The sequence below is a fragment of the Corythoichthys intestinalis genome, chromosome 2 (genome assembly GCF_030265065.1).
Source record: "Corythoichthys intestinalis isolate RoL2023-P3 chromosome 2, ASM3026506v1, whole genome shotgun sequence".
Classification (NCBI taxonomy): Eukaryota; Metazoa; Chordata; class Actinopteri; order Syngnathiformes; family Syngnathidae; genus Corythoichthys; species Corythoichthys intestinalis.
The window spans coordinates 62,634,697-62,650,227 of record NC_080396.1 but is presented as its reverse complement, the minus strand read 5'-3'; the positions used below and the strand labels follow the sequence as shown (position 1 = coordinate 62,650,227).

At 37.6% G+C, this 15,531-nt stretch overlaps 1 protein-coding gene across 1 annotated transcript in view; it reads left to right on the top strand.

Moving 5' to 3' along the window:
• Nucleotides 1–14,879: 14,879 nt before the first annotated feature.
• sema3bl (sema domain, immunoglobulin domain (Ig), short basic domain, secreted, (semaphorin) 3bl) overlaps nt 14,880–15,531 on the top strand; it is a 97,403-nt gene continuing 96,751 nt past the window's right edge. Inside the window, exon 1 of the mRNA XM_057826017.1 lies at nt 14,880–15,275. Coding sequence (XP_057682000.1) covers nt 15,173–15,275 — 103 coding nt within the window. The 5' untranslated portion in view covers nt 14,880–15,172. The remainder of the gene's footprint in view (nt 15,276–15,531) is intronic.

Below are 15,531 nucleotides of genomic sequence, written 5' to 3'. Positions count from 1 at the left end.
GCGTTAAGAATGTTCTTAAAATGAATGTTTTTACTTTTATTTTCTTTGTAAGAGAACCTTCTGAAATAGTCCCCTTCAATGTGCCAAGAAAGATGAAACATTTATGAAGAATCACACCAGCTTTCCCCTTGGGACTTAAGAGTGCTCTTCATATACACTTTCTGCACATCCTTGCATTGGGATTCAATGTATGCTGTTCCCATTCGGCACTCAAGGGCCCCACTCTGATTGGTCGAAGTAACACAATGACAAGTTGCTGGGAAGTGTTCTTGTGTTTGATTTCCACACATGATTGAAAGAGTGTTGTCCTTCTCTGGAGGATTTTGTGAGTCTCAGACAGAAGTATTCAATCAGACAATTGAGCGCAACTCTTTGACAATGGGGAATTCAGAGAAGGGCTGGTCCTGTCAAAGTCAATTAGATTGCATGATATTAGATGGGCCAGAAGGAAGAATATCTATGCAGGGATTTCAAGAGTGAGGATCATGCCTGAACAATGCAAGTTGGACATTGAAACAGCACAACCGACCACAAGAAAAATGACTCCATTTACTCAGAATATGGTTTTCTCATCATCGCCATTCACACCTAGGCTACGTTTTATCCCCCAGCATTATATTTTTAACAGCAATTCCTTTTTGAAAAATTCTAACCCAGGTGAGGACTGCTTTAAGATTGGTGTGTAACAAGAGAAACCTTTTTCCTCCACTTCTTCTTTCAAAATGTCCAAATTGTGAGTTATTCTGTAATTTTGAACAATTTTATTCGTAGTCATTATTTTTCTGACTACATTTTATTGTTAAGCCATCAGATTCAATACATGAAATTCATTTGATATAAACATTTGAACTAATACATAGGGTGGTTTGAAAAAGTATCTGACCTTTTGGAATTTCTCATATTGCTGCATAAAATCCCCATCAAATTGATCTGATCTTTGTCAAAATCACACAGATGAAAAAACTGTCTGCTTTAACTAAAACCACCCAAACATTTATAGGTTATCATATTTTAATGAGGATAGTATGCAAACAATGACAGGAGGGGAAAAATAAGTAAGTCAACCATCACATTTAATATTTTGTGGCCCCCCCTTTGGCAGCAACATCTTCAACCAGATGCTTCCTGTAGCTGTAGATCCATGTGGTACATCGATCTGAAGTAATCTTGGCCCATTCTTCTCTACAAAACTGCTGTAGTTCAGTCAGATTCCTGGGTTGTCTGACATGAATCGCTGTCTTTAGGTTATACCACAGCATCTCATTGGGGTTCAAATCTGGACTTTGACTTGGCCACTCCAGAACATGATGATTGCAAGTTGTCCGGGCCCTGAGGCCGCCAAACAGCCCAAAATCATGACGCTCCCTCCACCATGCTTTACTGTGGGGATGAGGCATTGATGTTGGTGAGCTCTTCCATTTTACTCCACGCATGATGTTTTGTGTTAATCCCAAACAATTCAACTTTGGTTATATAAGTAACAAAATAGTTTGCCAAATCTTCTGTGGAGTGTCCAAGTGCCTTTTTTGCGAACATTAAATGAGCAACAATTATTATTATTATTTTTTTTTTAGGGAGCAGTGTCTTCCTCCATGGAGTCCTCCCATGAACACCATTCTTGGCCATAGTTTTACATATAGTTGATGTGTGCACAGAAATATTGGACTGTGCCAGTGATTTCTGTAAGTCTTTAGCAGACACTCTAGGATTATTTTTCTTACCTCTCTGAATATTCTGTGCTGAACTCTTGGCGTCATCTTTGGTGAAAGGCCACTTTTTGGGAGAGAAGCAACAGTGTCAAACTTTCTCCATTTGAAGTCAACTTATCCGAATGTCGATTGATGAACACTTTGATTTTAGAGATAGTTTTATATCCTTTCCTAGCTTTATACAAATCAGCAATCCTTGATCGCAGATCTTTAGACAGCTCTTTTGACCGAGCCATGATGCACATCAGTCAATGCTTTTCATCAAGACAATTCTTACCAGGTTTGTGTTTTATAGTGGGAGGGGCAGCTTTAAACCAATCATCAGTGACTGGGCACACACCTGATTTAAATTATTTGGTAAAGATTGGTTTCAATTGCTCTATAAGTCTCCTTAGGAAGATGGTTCACTTACTTATTTTTCCCCCTTCTGTCATTGTTTGCATACTATCCTCATTAAAATATGAAAACCTATAAATGTTTGGGTGGCTTTAGTTAAAGCAGACACTGTTTTTGCATCTGTGTGATTTTGAAAAAGATAAGATCACATTTTAGGGTGATTTTATGCAGAAATGTGAGAAATTCCAAAAATATTTAGATACTTTTTCATACCACTGTATACAGTTAGTCCCCGGGTTACGATGTACCCAACTTGTGTGATTTCGACTTTACGTCGCCGGAGTCTCGTCCACCATTTTAGCCCGGGTCGATTGACAATGAGATGACACGGACATTAACCGCGTCCTAGTATAGCAGCTGGTTAATTGCCGGGTCACAGCGCGAAGGCTGATGACGTAAATATCATGGCGGGCCAATCGTCTTCTTTCCTCACAGTAGGACGAAAAGTTGTAAACATACATTGCCATTATCAACATGGCAAATTGTAAAGATAACAAAATTAAACTAAAAACATAAAGAAATTAAATTGCCACTGGATCTTAGAGCCAAGGAAGAGACAGTCCACCAACAATCTTTGGACTTGTTTGTTTCATTTCGTTGCCGATGTCGACCAAAAATGATTTAATGTCCTGGTTATAAAATACTGTCCCTAACCCTCCCTGTCCAAAGAGCGCAGAGTCACGAACACCAGACAAGTCAGAAAGTGTGTAATTCCCATTACATCACCCCATGTCTGAAAACCATGACACAGGTAAATCGCATGTCACATTACTCGGCAATTTGGTGGGATATCAGTCTGAAAGGGGGCTTTAGTCATTTAAAAAAATATATATTTATTTTTTAATTTTTTGTTGTTGTTTTAGTCACGTAACAGTGAAAACTCTCATCATTGATGGTAAGTGCCGTATCTTATTTTTCAAAGTAATTTTTTATTACTATGACGTAAAACACGTGTTTTTGGATAGTTATTTTGAGATGTAGGGGGTATTTAGGGGTACTTGAAGGGTTAATTCTGATTTACCTGGAAATTCGGGTTACATTGCCAGCGTAGGAACGGGACTAGTTCGTAACCCGGAGACTACCTGTGGTGGTAAATGTACTAAGCTAGTAAGCTAAAGGATATAGGCTCCCCCTTCTTATGTACACTCAATCAATTCAGCATTGTTCAACTGTTTTAAAGTTAAATGACAAAATGAAATTGAGTGTGCTCAAAAATATGAACATTGGCAGCCAAGCATACATAGGCCCATAGACTCACAGATCTTTAACAATGACCAAACTCCTGGACAATCGCCATGTCGTCAGATTGAGTAGGAAGTGGGACTTTCTAGAAACCAGACTGAGACAGAGGTCTAGACACTATATTGATCCAGAGGGAAATCAACTGAATAGTAAAATGATCCAGAGTGCTGGTTTTTGTCAGTCACAAAAAGTGGAGGCGTCCAGGGAAATAAAAGGACATATGGTCTGACTTGTCGGGGCTTGCTTTGATATGGCGACACTCTCTCAACATTCACACGAACATTTCTGTGGAAATTGTTATTCCTGCTTTCCATTAACGACTTCCTCTGATGAATTATCAGAACTATCTAGGAGCAATGTTTGTAATTTCATTGAGTTGTTCTTTAAATTGCTTGTGGCCCTTGATTGCAATCCACATGTCACTTTGTCCTTCAGTCTACGTTGTCTCAAGTGCATTCCAATCAAGAGCCGCTGTGTTAAAGGCCACTTCATCTGAGGCTATCACATACTTGAGGTCTATAACTGTCAGCGCTCCTTGGCTGCCTAGAATCCTAATGATTCATCCAGCTATTCTCTGTCCTGCCTATCCTTACTAAAAAAATAATCCTTATGATTTTCAACTTTTCTTATAAAAGTGTACATTTTGGCCATCACGGCAGGATTGTTTGGCCTCGTTGGAGAGCTGTTGTTTTTCGTGGCGTACTGTACGTTGTAATAATATGTATGTTGTAATAATATTGCCCTCTGTCCACCTTTTTGATAAGTAAATATAGTGATCCCTGGTTTTTAATGGTTAATTTGTGCTGCCCAAGCGCGTAAATAGAATTTTCGATTTTCTTTGTGGGTGTGTTCAAAGTATTTATTCAGATTTTACAGCTTTGGAAAGAGATACATATAAGACTCGTTTTTTTTCCCCTCTTCCTGTGGAGAAGACAGAAGTGATCATTTTTGGGCAAAAAAAGGAAAGGTCAAAAATAAATAGGCACCTTAGCACAATGTCACTTTGAGCTACAAATCAAGTCAGAAATCTTGGCATAATTATTGACTCAGACCTAAAATTTGATAGCCATTTAAAGTCCGACACTAAATCTGCTTATTACCACCTAAAAAATATAGCTAGAATTAAGGGGCTCCTGACTCAACATAAGATGGAAAAACTTATGCATGCATTCATTTTCAGTAGATTGGACTATTTTCAACGGTATATTTACAGGTCTTGATAAAAAAAAAAATCAGTCAGGAAGCTGCAGCTAGTACAGAATGCTGCAGCCAGAGTCTTCACAAATACAAGGAAACTGGACCACATTGCACCGGTTTTGAAATCGTTACACTGGCTTCCAGTGAGTCAAAGGATAGACTATAAAATACTACTGCTCGTCTACAAAACACTTAATGGCCTTGGACCAAAATACATGCTTGATTTGTTAGATTCTTAGGAAACATTTGGACCCCTAAGGTCGACTGGAACCGGTCTCCCTTTATGTTCCAAGAACAAGAACCAAGCACGGTGAGGCAGCATTTAGTTATTATGCTCCTCACTTCTGGAACAAGTTACCTGAAGGTCTGAAGTATCCTCAAACTGTTAGCTCCTTTAAATCAGGGCTAAAAACGCTTTTATTTAGCACAGCATATCCATAACTGTCAATATATTTCAAGCTATTTGCTTTCTATCCCTCTTGTGCTTTATCTCCATTGATGATTTCAAATATTATTGTTAGTAACTTAGTAGTTGTAGTATCTTTTTTTAAAAATTGTATTTGTGATTAAATGCAATTTTTATTTATAATTTTATTTCCTGTTTTGATTGTCTTTGTTTTTACGTTCTATTAATTTAATGTGATTTTTATGATCTTCATGTGATGTAAAGCACTTTGAATTTCATTGTATTGAATTGTGTTATATAAATAAATTTGCCTTGCCTTACCCTAAAGTATATATAAAAACAACAACAACAAAAATAAAGTGCTTAAATGTGTATGTATATTTTAATAAATGTTTTTTTAAGCACTGAAAATGTAATAAATACGATAGAAATGAGATATATGTAATAGAAAATAATGATTTGTACACATCCACATGCACATATCTTATCTAAAATATTATATTTACTAATTTCTTAATTGAAAAAAAATCAGTGATACACCGAAAGCGCGTAGTTTGAAGCGCGATATAGCGAGGGATCACTGTAACATCATCAGTGCATCAATTAAAAAAAAAAAAAAAAAAGGCAAATGGTAAGCTATGTGCCATTTTCCCACATTTTGTGAGAGAAGAGTCATGCTTTTTGTAACAATAAGTACTAGTAACAGAAATATCTGAAACAAATGATTATTTGTTCATGAATCACAAGCAAGAACATGTATTTCAAGCTATCACCAGATTAGTGTATGACAGAATTCTGACAATAAAATCATAACTTTCCCCTCACCCAAGAAATATTGACATTTTCCTGAGACATTAAAATGTATTTTTCATAACATTATACAAGTAAATGAGAATGCCCCTCTATGAATATTCTATTATTATTATTATTTTTTTTTTGCTTAACATGCCACTCTTATTTTGGTAACATTTTTATTTTTTCTTGTAAAAATCATAATTTCAAAGTGGCTTTGATACTTTTTGATTATGTTAAAACAGGAAATGGAACAGCGCTTCCTTTTGATCTGCAATAAAAATTAAAACGATAACAAAATAAAAATTGGTATTAAGTCAAGTGGTAGCATGTTTACTCCATCAATAAATCTGTGTCTATTTGAAACTTCAGAACAATAGCACCGGAATTAGACCAGGTTTTTTACATTAATCACGGTGAACTCATTTGTTCACAGGAATGACCGTCTAAATAGCAGATTGGGAGAAACAATGGGATCAAAACAAATATTATATTTGAGGTTTCCAAAGAGAATATCCCAGTTGGTTAGAAATATTGCAAATATATAACTCTGGGTATGATGTTCTCATTGAGAACAGAACCTGCTGAGAAGAGTTAAGTCTTCAACAATACTATGAGACACGTGAGTCTTTTCAAGCATCCCACTAATACTTTGACACTCCACTCCTCTTCCACCTTCCCAGCCAGCATGAAGCTCAAAAGGAGCCTCTTTCCAGCTACAAAACAAGTGTTCCCAAGATTCGTGATTGTGGTAACACTGACACCTTGAATGGCTCCCCCCTCACCCTGCTACGACCCCTGTGTTCACTTGGGCTTGAGTGTGAATAGATGCATAAGAGAGTGGGGGTGTCGCGGACGTACCCCACAACTTAATTAAAGTCCTGAACACGTCCCATCGTGAGAGTGAAATGTTGGAGCGTAGTCTTTGTCTGCATTGTCATCTAAAATTGGAAAGTGAAAAATGGATATACTTGCATTTTAGAGACAGCACAGTAGTCTAGTGGGTAGCATGTGTGCTTCACTGCTCAGAAGTTTGGGGTTCAAGTCTTGGCTCTTGTCTTTGTGTGGTGAGTCAGTCTGTTCTCCTTGTGCTTCCGTGGGTTTCTCCAAGTAGTCTTGTTAACTCCCACACAAAAAAAGTGCATAAATTGAAGTTTCTGAAATTGAGTGGTTTCTGAAATTGAGTGAAAATTCTTTATTTGTCCATATGTCTTGCGATTGGCTGACGAGCAGTCGCCTCTCACCCAAAGTCAGCCGGAATACACTCCAGCTTGTTGATATCATTACAGTATTTGCACTATATCAGCATATCCCTACACTGTGTATTTCTATCAAGTACAGACATAACGAGACACATATCAAGCGCAAAATCAGAACATATCTGTTGAGGTGGTTGCAGCTCAACTTTGCATTCGTTGGAAGAATTGACGGAGAATTAGTTGTCTTTTAGCCAAAACTTGGCGTGTTTAATTTCCACTGACATGCGGAAACATCCTCTCTCATTGCTGTCTTTCACAGGCAATCCCACAAATCAAAGTCATCAAAGTCAAACACAAAGAAGTAATAAAAGTAGCACTTTAGACAATTAAGTCCCATCCTGCCATCTTGTGGCGAAAAGATAATATGTCAATAATAACAAGCAATAGGGACATTATTTCAACATCAACTGAAGACACATTTATGAATACAAAACATTTCCTCCACCATTTCTCTCAACACCCCCACTTGTTCTCATGTTGATGCCTTTTTTAACAACCAAATGAAATTTTACATTTCAAATTCCAAATACAACACTGTCAAACTTCTTCATTTTTAACTTTGATACAGGTTTTGTCATGATATCAGCTATCATGTCATCCGTTGTCAATCAGGTAGCACTCTGGATCTCCTCTTTTGAGTGCGACACTGCACCGGGTACCATCTGCCAACTCGACGCTGTGGTTCTCTGGTTTGAACGTCTCCTGGAAGCTTTTGAATTTGGTCTCGTCAGTGATGATATGAGATGTCGCTCCCGTGTCCACCATCATGCCTCGTTCCCGGATGCTGTGTGTATCCTTCCTTCTGGTGTCGGGCAGTTCATCTCTCAACTTGAACGCGAAGTCAGGATCTCCATCTTCAGCAATTTTTCTCGCTCCGTCAGGTTTGTCCTTGCGTCTACAAGTGGTGTCTTTGTGCGTGTCAGTTTTGCACCGACTACACCATGTCTTTTGTCGATATGATTTTGCATGGTGGCCTTTGATCCCACATTTGAAGCACACCAACTCTGTGTCGTCTTTGATCCGGTCACGAGCGTTTGCTTTTGTGGTTTGCTTTGAAGCTCTTGCTTGAGTCTTCATCACTCTGTCGCTTGATTCTGCTGCATTTAACTTTTCCGTTTCTTCAAAACTTCGGAGTTTGGTTTTGAATTCTGCAAATGTCATGTTCTCATCAGTATGCGCCACATGAATTGTAAATGGCTTGTAACTTTCTGGCAGCCCCTTCAAGACCATTGCGATAAGTAGACCATCTCCCATTGTTTCACCTGCATTTCGCAATGCTGTGATATCGGTCTCAGCTCTTATTATGTAGTCCACTATGCTTTCATCGGTTCCCTTTTGAAGAGATGTTAGCATGGTGTACAAATTTATAATCCTGGGTTTTCCCTTCCCAGCATAATATTCTCTTAATATATTCAGAGCTTTTCTTCCGTCATTTGGCGCATCTCTCATTATTAACGAAAGGCTTTTATCATCAAGAAGTTGTATCATTTCAGAATATGCGTCCGCATTTTTCATTTCATCATTTTCTCTCTCGGCTTCAGTGGTTGGTCCTACCAGCACTGTCTTCTTTAGCCCGATTAGATGAAAATGTCCCAACATTTTAGTTTCCCAGAGTTCATATTTAGCTTCATCTCTGTCAAATGCCAGTCGAGGTAACCTACTTGTTCCTCGTGGATCCACGTTGCTTGTTAGTTTTTTCCGCTAATCAGCAGTCTGTGAGCACGCTGTCCTTCGTGACCTTCTACACGGTGGAAACTGACTTTACCTTCGAATGACTCCTGGGCCCATATCCTGTTGAGGTGGTTGCAGCTCAACGTTGCATTCGTAGGAAGAATTGACGGAGAATAAGTTGTCTTTTAGCCAAAACTTGCCGTGTTTAATTTCCACTGACATGCGGATACATCCTCTCTCATTGCTGTCTTCACAGGCAATCCCAAAAATCAAAGTCATCAAAGTCAAACACAAAGAAGTAATAAAATTAGCACTTTAGACAATTAAGTCCCATCCTGCCATCTTGTGGCGAAAATATAATATGTCAATAATAACAAGCAATAGGAACATTATTTTAACATCAACTGAAGACACATTTATGAATACAAAACATTTCCTCCACCATTTCTCTCAACAATATCCCAACATAAACATTTATTTTAGGTTCCAATAAGAAATCCCACCATTATATGCATGCAGAATGCATGAACGAATTGGAAATTAAAGGAGCACTCATACTTCGCTGTACACATACAGTAGATATAACAGATAATAGACACTCATGCACAAACAAACATACTCTGGGATTTAAATTTATTTGTAGCAGTGCATTGGAATGGTGCACGGACATCTGTTGTGAAAAGGAGAGCAGATTTTATTCATCGTTGGGGATGTTTTTCAAAACAGAGCTTCCCACATATATTGGTATTATTTTTCCCGTCCACTTTTTTGGCACTCTGCACAGCCCACTCACTTTTAGCGATTTACACTGAAAACTTTGAAAAGTTCCAAAAATTCACACGACACAGGCATTCTTTTAGTCTCGCTCCTAAGGTATACGGTTGCGTCAAAAACTTTTTTCGTGTTTCGGAAAAAAAAAAAAAGAAAAAAAAAACATTCGTTTCCAAGGCAAAAAAAATTAAAAATGTATCTTATCCTACATTTTTAAAAATCCCATAGACAATCTTTAGACATTCAAAAATTCAGGAAATCAAAGCAGTCAGTTTTTGCCCAAACGTACACTTCCACCAAAATTTGATTAAAAAAAGTGACCAAGGAAGTGACTGAGGAAGTGACCAAGATATCCCCAAAAATCAACGGGAAATTATCTAAAATGTACAGGAAGCAATCCCAGAATGTACAAGAAGTGACCCCAAGTACTGTAAAATTAACAATAAAGTAACCCAAAATTAATCATTGCCTGCCATTAACGACAATATACATCCAATTTATTTAAACTGGAAGGACTGCCTGTGAATGCGCATCTTTCTGTGTCGTTTACGGCGGTAGACATTCAATCCATTTTGACTGGAATGGGCGAATGATTAGATGTCCAGTGCCGTCAGTGACAGCCATTGAGTTAACGAGGAAGTAACCTTAAATTGCTCCAAAATGAATAGGAAGTGACCGAAAATCTACAGAAGTGAAGCATCCCCATGCAATAGTTTATTTAATCGATTCACTACTGATAATCAGGGTGGCAGCTACTATTTTGAAGAAATAGGGCAAAGGTAACAACCTCCCCTGTGGCAATTAATATTTAATAAATAGGGTAATTGCTGTACCTTTTTAATTTGGGGTGCAATAAATTGAGCCTCGTTATATCTGCATCATGATTGAAGCCAGCGTTAACGTCTTTAATATCAGGACCAGATTGCCCTAACATATACAGTAAATACATATTTTTGTTTCATGTTTTCTACTTTTGAAGATGCCGTAGGTGAAAATGCTGGCGTACCCTGATTTTTGTAGAGGTTTAAGTCTTGTTGCACCTGTTTAGAAATTTGGCAGAGTATCCTGCAGTGGGTGGGCGTTCTGGTGTAGAGAAGGTGTCCTTGATGATATTCTTGGCAGATTGACAATTTGATTGCAGGAAGTGGGCCTTGAACCATAAAGCAGGTGGTCAAACAGGATTTTCGTTAGTCTGACCGTGACAGATTTTGACAGATTTGATCATAAGCGAGGATGTTAGTTGCATTTCATTGTTGTATAAGACAATAGCATTCATTTAACCATCTGAGTCATTGTACTCATACAATAGATTTATTGAAGGTATTATTGTCATTACCATAGTTTTTGTTGCATTGCATGTCGAGCACGCAACTATTGGGGGTTGGGGGTACACATGCGATCAAGAGATGGGCTAGAGTATCTATAACATATTAGAGACAGTGGTCATTACAGTGACCAGCTATTCGAAAGTTGACACTTAAGAGCTTTAACCCTTGATAGAGCAAGGGACAAATTTTTGTCATTCACAAAACTTTAAATTATTGTTTTTTTTTTTAACTTTTAATCAATATATATTTTTTTAATATTACTTTTATCCGTCTAATTACATGTATAAATGAATACATTGTTAATAATAAACAGAAATACACACAGGTTATGGCCCCAAATAACACTCAATTTTTGTTTTCATAGTATTTAAGCTATTGCATGCCATGACAGTGATGGATGTCAAATTTAAGATGAATTGGACGTGTAGTGCTGTCAATGGCATCCAATGAGTTCAATGTGTGCAACAATCCGGTGACTTGATGTTCCGCTCTAAGACCCCCAATTTGGCTAAATTTCAAAATTGTCTGATATGCATGTGTGACACATCATTGGAAAGCTTAAAATCTCAATTTTCTGCAGAAAGAAAAATGTTGAACTGGAGGGCATTTAAAAAAAAAAAAATTAAGGAGCAAAACCTTAACTGGAGGTGAGAGCATGAAAGAGCATAGTTATAGACACCATGATTTTAACGAGATATTATCGCGTACCTACCTTGTTTCGATCCAAAAACTCCATGTAGCATGTATCACCGAGTGTTAAGACACAGGTGTGAATGGCCAAAGCCAGATTTTTGGGGGGTTCTATGGGTGAAACATGGAAATATAACAAGCGTCACGATGCAGAAATCGCAGACATCAAGGAGTGGTCGAGATTTTCTTTTTCATATATTTATCCGTTTAACTTTTTTTTTTTTTTTTCAATTTTTCTTTGTTTGGATCGATTATTTATCATCTCACATATCGGGGAAAATGCGACAGTAAATAAGAAATATACAACTAAGCGATATTTATGAGGTAGATATCCGTGACTTATTTACAGACACAATTTTTTTCATTGTAACGTAATTTGTTTATAAGTTCAAAATATGCGAGTGAATAATTTTTTAAAGTCTTTTTTTTCTTTTTTTTTAAATAAAATATTAGACATCAATTAAGGATTCTAAGCTATAAATGACAGACATTTTGAATAATAAATATTATTACTTCTTTTTATGGCTAGGTTGAAACAAAAGCGTTTGCGCGATGTCTGTAAATGGGGGTTTCCAGGGTAAAACGGACAAATTAAACATAGTTCTGGGGCTTAATGCGCCATGAATCTGCTATGGCAGTATATAGACATATTGTTCTATCAAGCGCAACAGTTATTTGGCTTAAATTACAGCAGTTTATTTTAAAGAGGGGTGAAAGAGCAGAAACTGTTTTTTCAGCCTTGTCCGTGTTTTCGCCATATATTCTTCTACAGTGGGGAGAACAAGTATTTGATACACTGCCAATAAACCCATTGGCAGTGTATCAAATACTTGTTCTCCCTACTGTATATGTACAACCCCTAACAAAAAGTATTGAATCACCAGTCTCGGACCAGCACTAACTCAGACATTTTATCATGTAGAACAAACTCAGATAAAAAGCTTGAAAAAAAATAATGAATTTATTCAAAAGTGCAACTCTTTAGCATTAAGAAACACTAAAAGAAATGAATAAAAACATTGTGGTGGTCAGTAAATAATACTTTTATAGAGAAAGTTTAGGGAAACATATACAGTATATGGAATCACTCCAGGAAAAAAAATATGGAATCATGAGAAACAAACAAAGAAACAACAATCAAAACTAGGGCTGTCAAACGATTAAAAATTTTAATCAAGTTAATCACAGCTTAAAAAAATAATTAATTATAATTACAGTCAATGCAATTTAAACCATATCTAAAATATGCCATATTGTTCTGTAAACTATTGTTGGGATGAAAAGATAAGACACAAGACGGATATATACATTCAACATACTGTACTTATGTACAGTACTGTATTTGTTTATTTGAACAATAAATCCATAGAATAGGATAGAAAGACTTGTAGTTCTTTAAAGATAAATGTTCGTACAATTTATAGTAATTTTATATTAAAACCCCTCTTAATGTTTTCGCTTTAATAAAATTTGTAAAAATTTTCAATCAAAAATTAAACTAGTAGCTTGCCATTGTTGACGTCGCCGAGCGGTGACGTCACACGGGCTCCCTGCCGTTCTTTCACAGTGTCTTTAACTACGTAAGGTAGTGACTGAAATACACCACAAGGTGTCAAAGGAGAGTTTTACATTACTTATGTAGGAATCAAGCCAATGAGTGTGTTTTGTCCCTCGACTGATGCCGTAGTTCCCTGTTTACTGGGTCCATCCATTCCATTGTACTTAACGGTCATTTGAGTGCTGGCTTCACAACGTACGAGACCTCTGATAGCTTGTATATTGTGACTAAATATTGCCATCCAGTGTATTTGTTGAGCTAAACGAAATGTTTGAATAGAGTTTGACCAAAGTCTGAGTAAGTTTTATATGTATTTTGCATAGCGCTTTTCTTTTTGTGAACAACATTTTTTTTTAGAGATAGGAATATTATTTTTGTTGTGCTTTCACTAAATGATACTTTTGTTTGTTGTGAAGGAGTTGCCGAAGCTTATACTAATAAACGGCGCGGTCCAATCAACACCTGAGTCCACTCGCCTTTCTCTGCCTCTTAGCTTTCAGTGTACAAAAAACGGCGTAATTCTAATCTGTTTGAGGCAATGCATGAGCGGGTCATTCCGCGCATGCGTTAAATGCATCAAATATTTTAACGTGATCAATTAAAAAAAATAATTACCGCCCGTTAACATGATAAATTTGACAGCACTAATCAGAACACATCTCTAGTGTTTAGTAGCACCACCTCTGGCTTTTATGACAGCTTGCAGTCTCTGAGGTATGGACTTGATGTGCATTCTTCATCAATTTGGTGCCAAATCTCACTGGAACAGCACAAAACCAACGTTCAAGCATAATCACCTTGTCAAGAGTCATGAATCTGCATTGCACAAGGTGTCAAGAGTCAAGAATCTGCATTGGACAAGGTGATGATGCTGGAACTTTGGTTTGGTGCTGTTCCAGTGAGATTTACAAAGATGTCTGCCTGAGGAAAACCTCAAAATTCCCTCAGTCCTTGATGATATGGGGCTGCATGTCAGGCAAAGGCACTGAGGAGATGGCTGTGTTTAAATCTTCAATAAATGCACAAGTTTACATTGAAATTTTAGACAGCTTTCTTATCCCTTCAATTGAAAATATGTTTGTCATTTTCCAGAATGGCAATGCATCATGCCACAGAGCTAAAACTGTTAAAGCATTCTTTGGAGAAAGACTCATTCAGTCAATGTCATGGCAAGGCCACAGCAAGGCTCCGACCTGCAAGGATGATCTTGCAACTGCAATCAAAGAGAGTTGGCACCAAATTGATGAAGAATACTCATCAAGTCCATGCCCCAGAGACTGCAAGCTGTCATAAAAGCCAGAGGTGCTGCTTCTAAATACTAGAGATGTGTTTTGCTCGTTATTTCTTTGTTTGTTTCTCATTATTCCATATTTTTTCCTCAGAATGGAGAGGTTCCATATATATTTCCCTGCACTTGCTCTATAAAAGTAACATTTACTGACCACCACAATGTTTTTTATTCATTTCTTTTAGTGTTTCCAAATTCTAAAGAGTTGCACTTATGAACTCATTCATTATTTTTTCAAGCTTTTTATCTGAGTTTGTTCTTCATGATAAAATGTCTGAGTGAGTGCTCGTCCGAGACTGGTGATTCCATACTTTTTGCTAGGAGTTGTATATGTACGTATATAATTCGCGCATCAAAGGGTTAATGAGGATCAGCATTCATTCACACTTTCACGGAAGTAATTTCTGCAACAAAGAAACAGAAGCACATATACGATTAGGGAACAGGAAGGCTACTTTAATTCAAGAAGTCTAAACTATGCAGTTGTGCAGAGAGAGAAAGAGCGAGAGAGAGAGGGAGAAGAGGTGTGGTGGGGTGGGGGCTGTTAGTCTTTTCCTGGCTCCAAACATACTTGTCCTCTCCGCTGGTGCACATGTGTTGGAAGCAGTGAGGAAGTGCAGGAGTAGTTCTGACCCAAGTGAGTCAGTCAGTCCATCAGTGCGCTATGAGAGAAGCGCATGCTGCATGCTCACAAACAGCATCTGCACTTGTTTTATTTTGAGACGCAAACCCCTCATGTGGACGCTTCAGGACAGAAGGAGCAGCCCCTGGTTTACATTCTTGGAATATTCAGTCTGATGCTTTAGATAGTAGGTGAAAATTGAGGAGTCAGTCAAGCCTGAAGACGAACATTTTATCAGGAAGAATGACAGGATTTACTGCCAAATTCATCTTCCTGGTGCTCCTTGCCACTTGCGTCTCTTCCAGCAGCAAGTCAAATGTGCCGCGCCTCAGACTCTCCTATAAAGGTACATCTATCTGTCTATTTGTGTGCATGCATGCCTGCATGCATGAGGTTGGATGCTATCATTTAATGCTGTGATTCCCAGATCATCAGGTGAATACAAATGATCAAAATTCAATCAAAAAATCTGCAAATGATTTATTTATAATGTATAATGTAATGAACGTTTGCTCATCTATCTATGCCAGCGATGTATAGTGATCGGCAAAAGAATAAATGCTCTTCCACTAGGTGGCAGAAAATGAACATCTACAAGCATC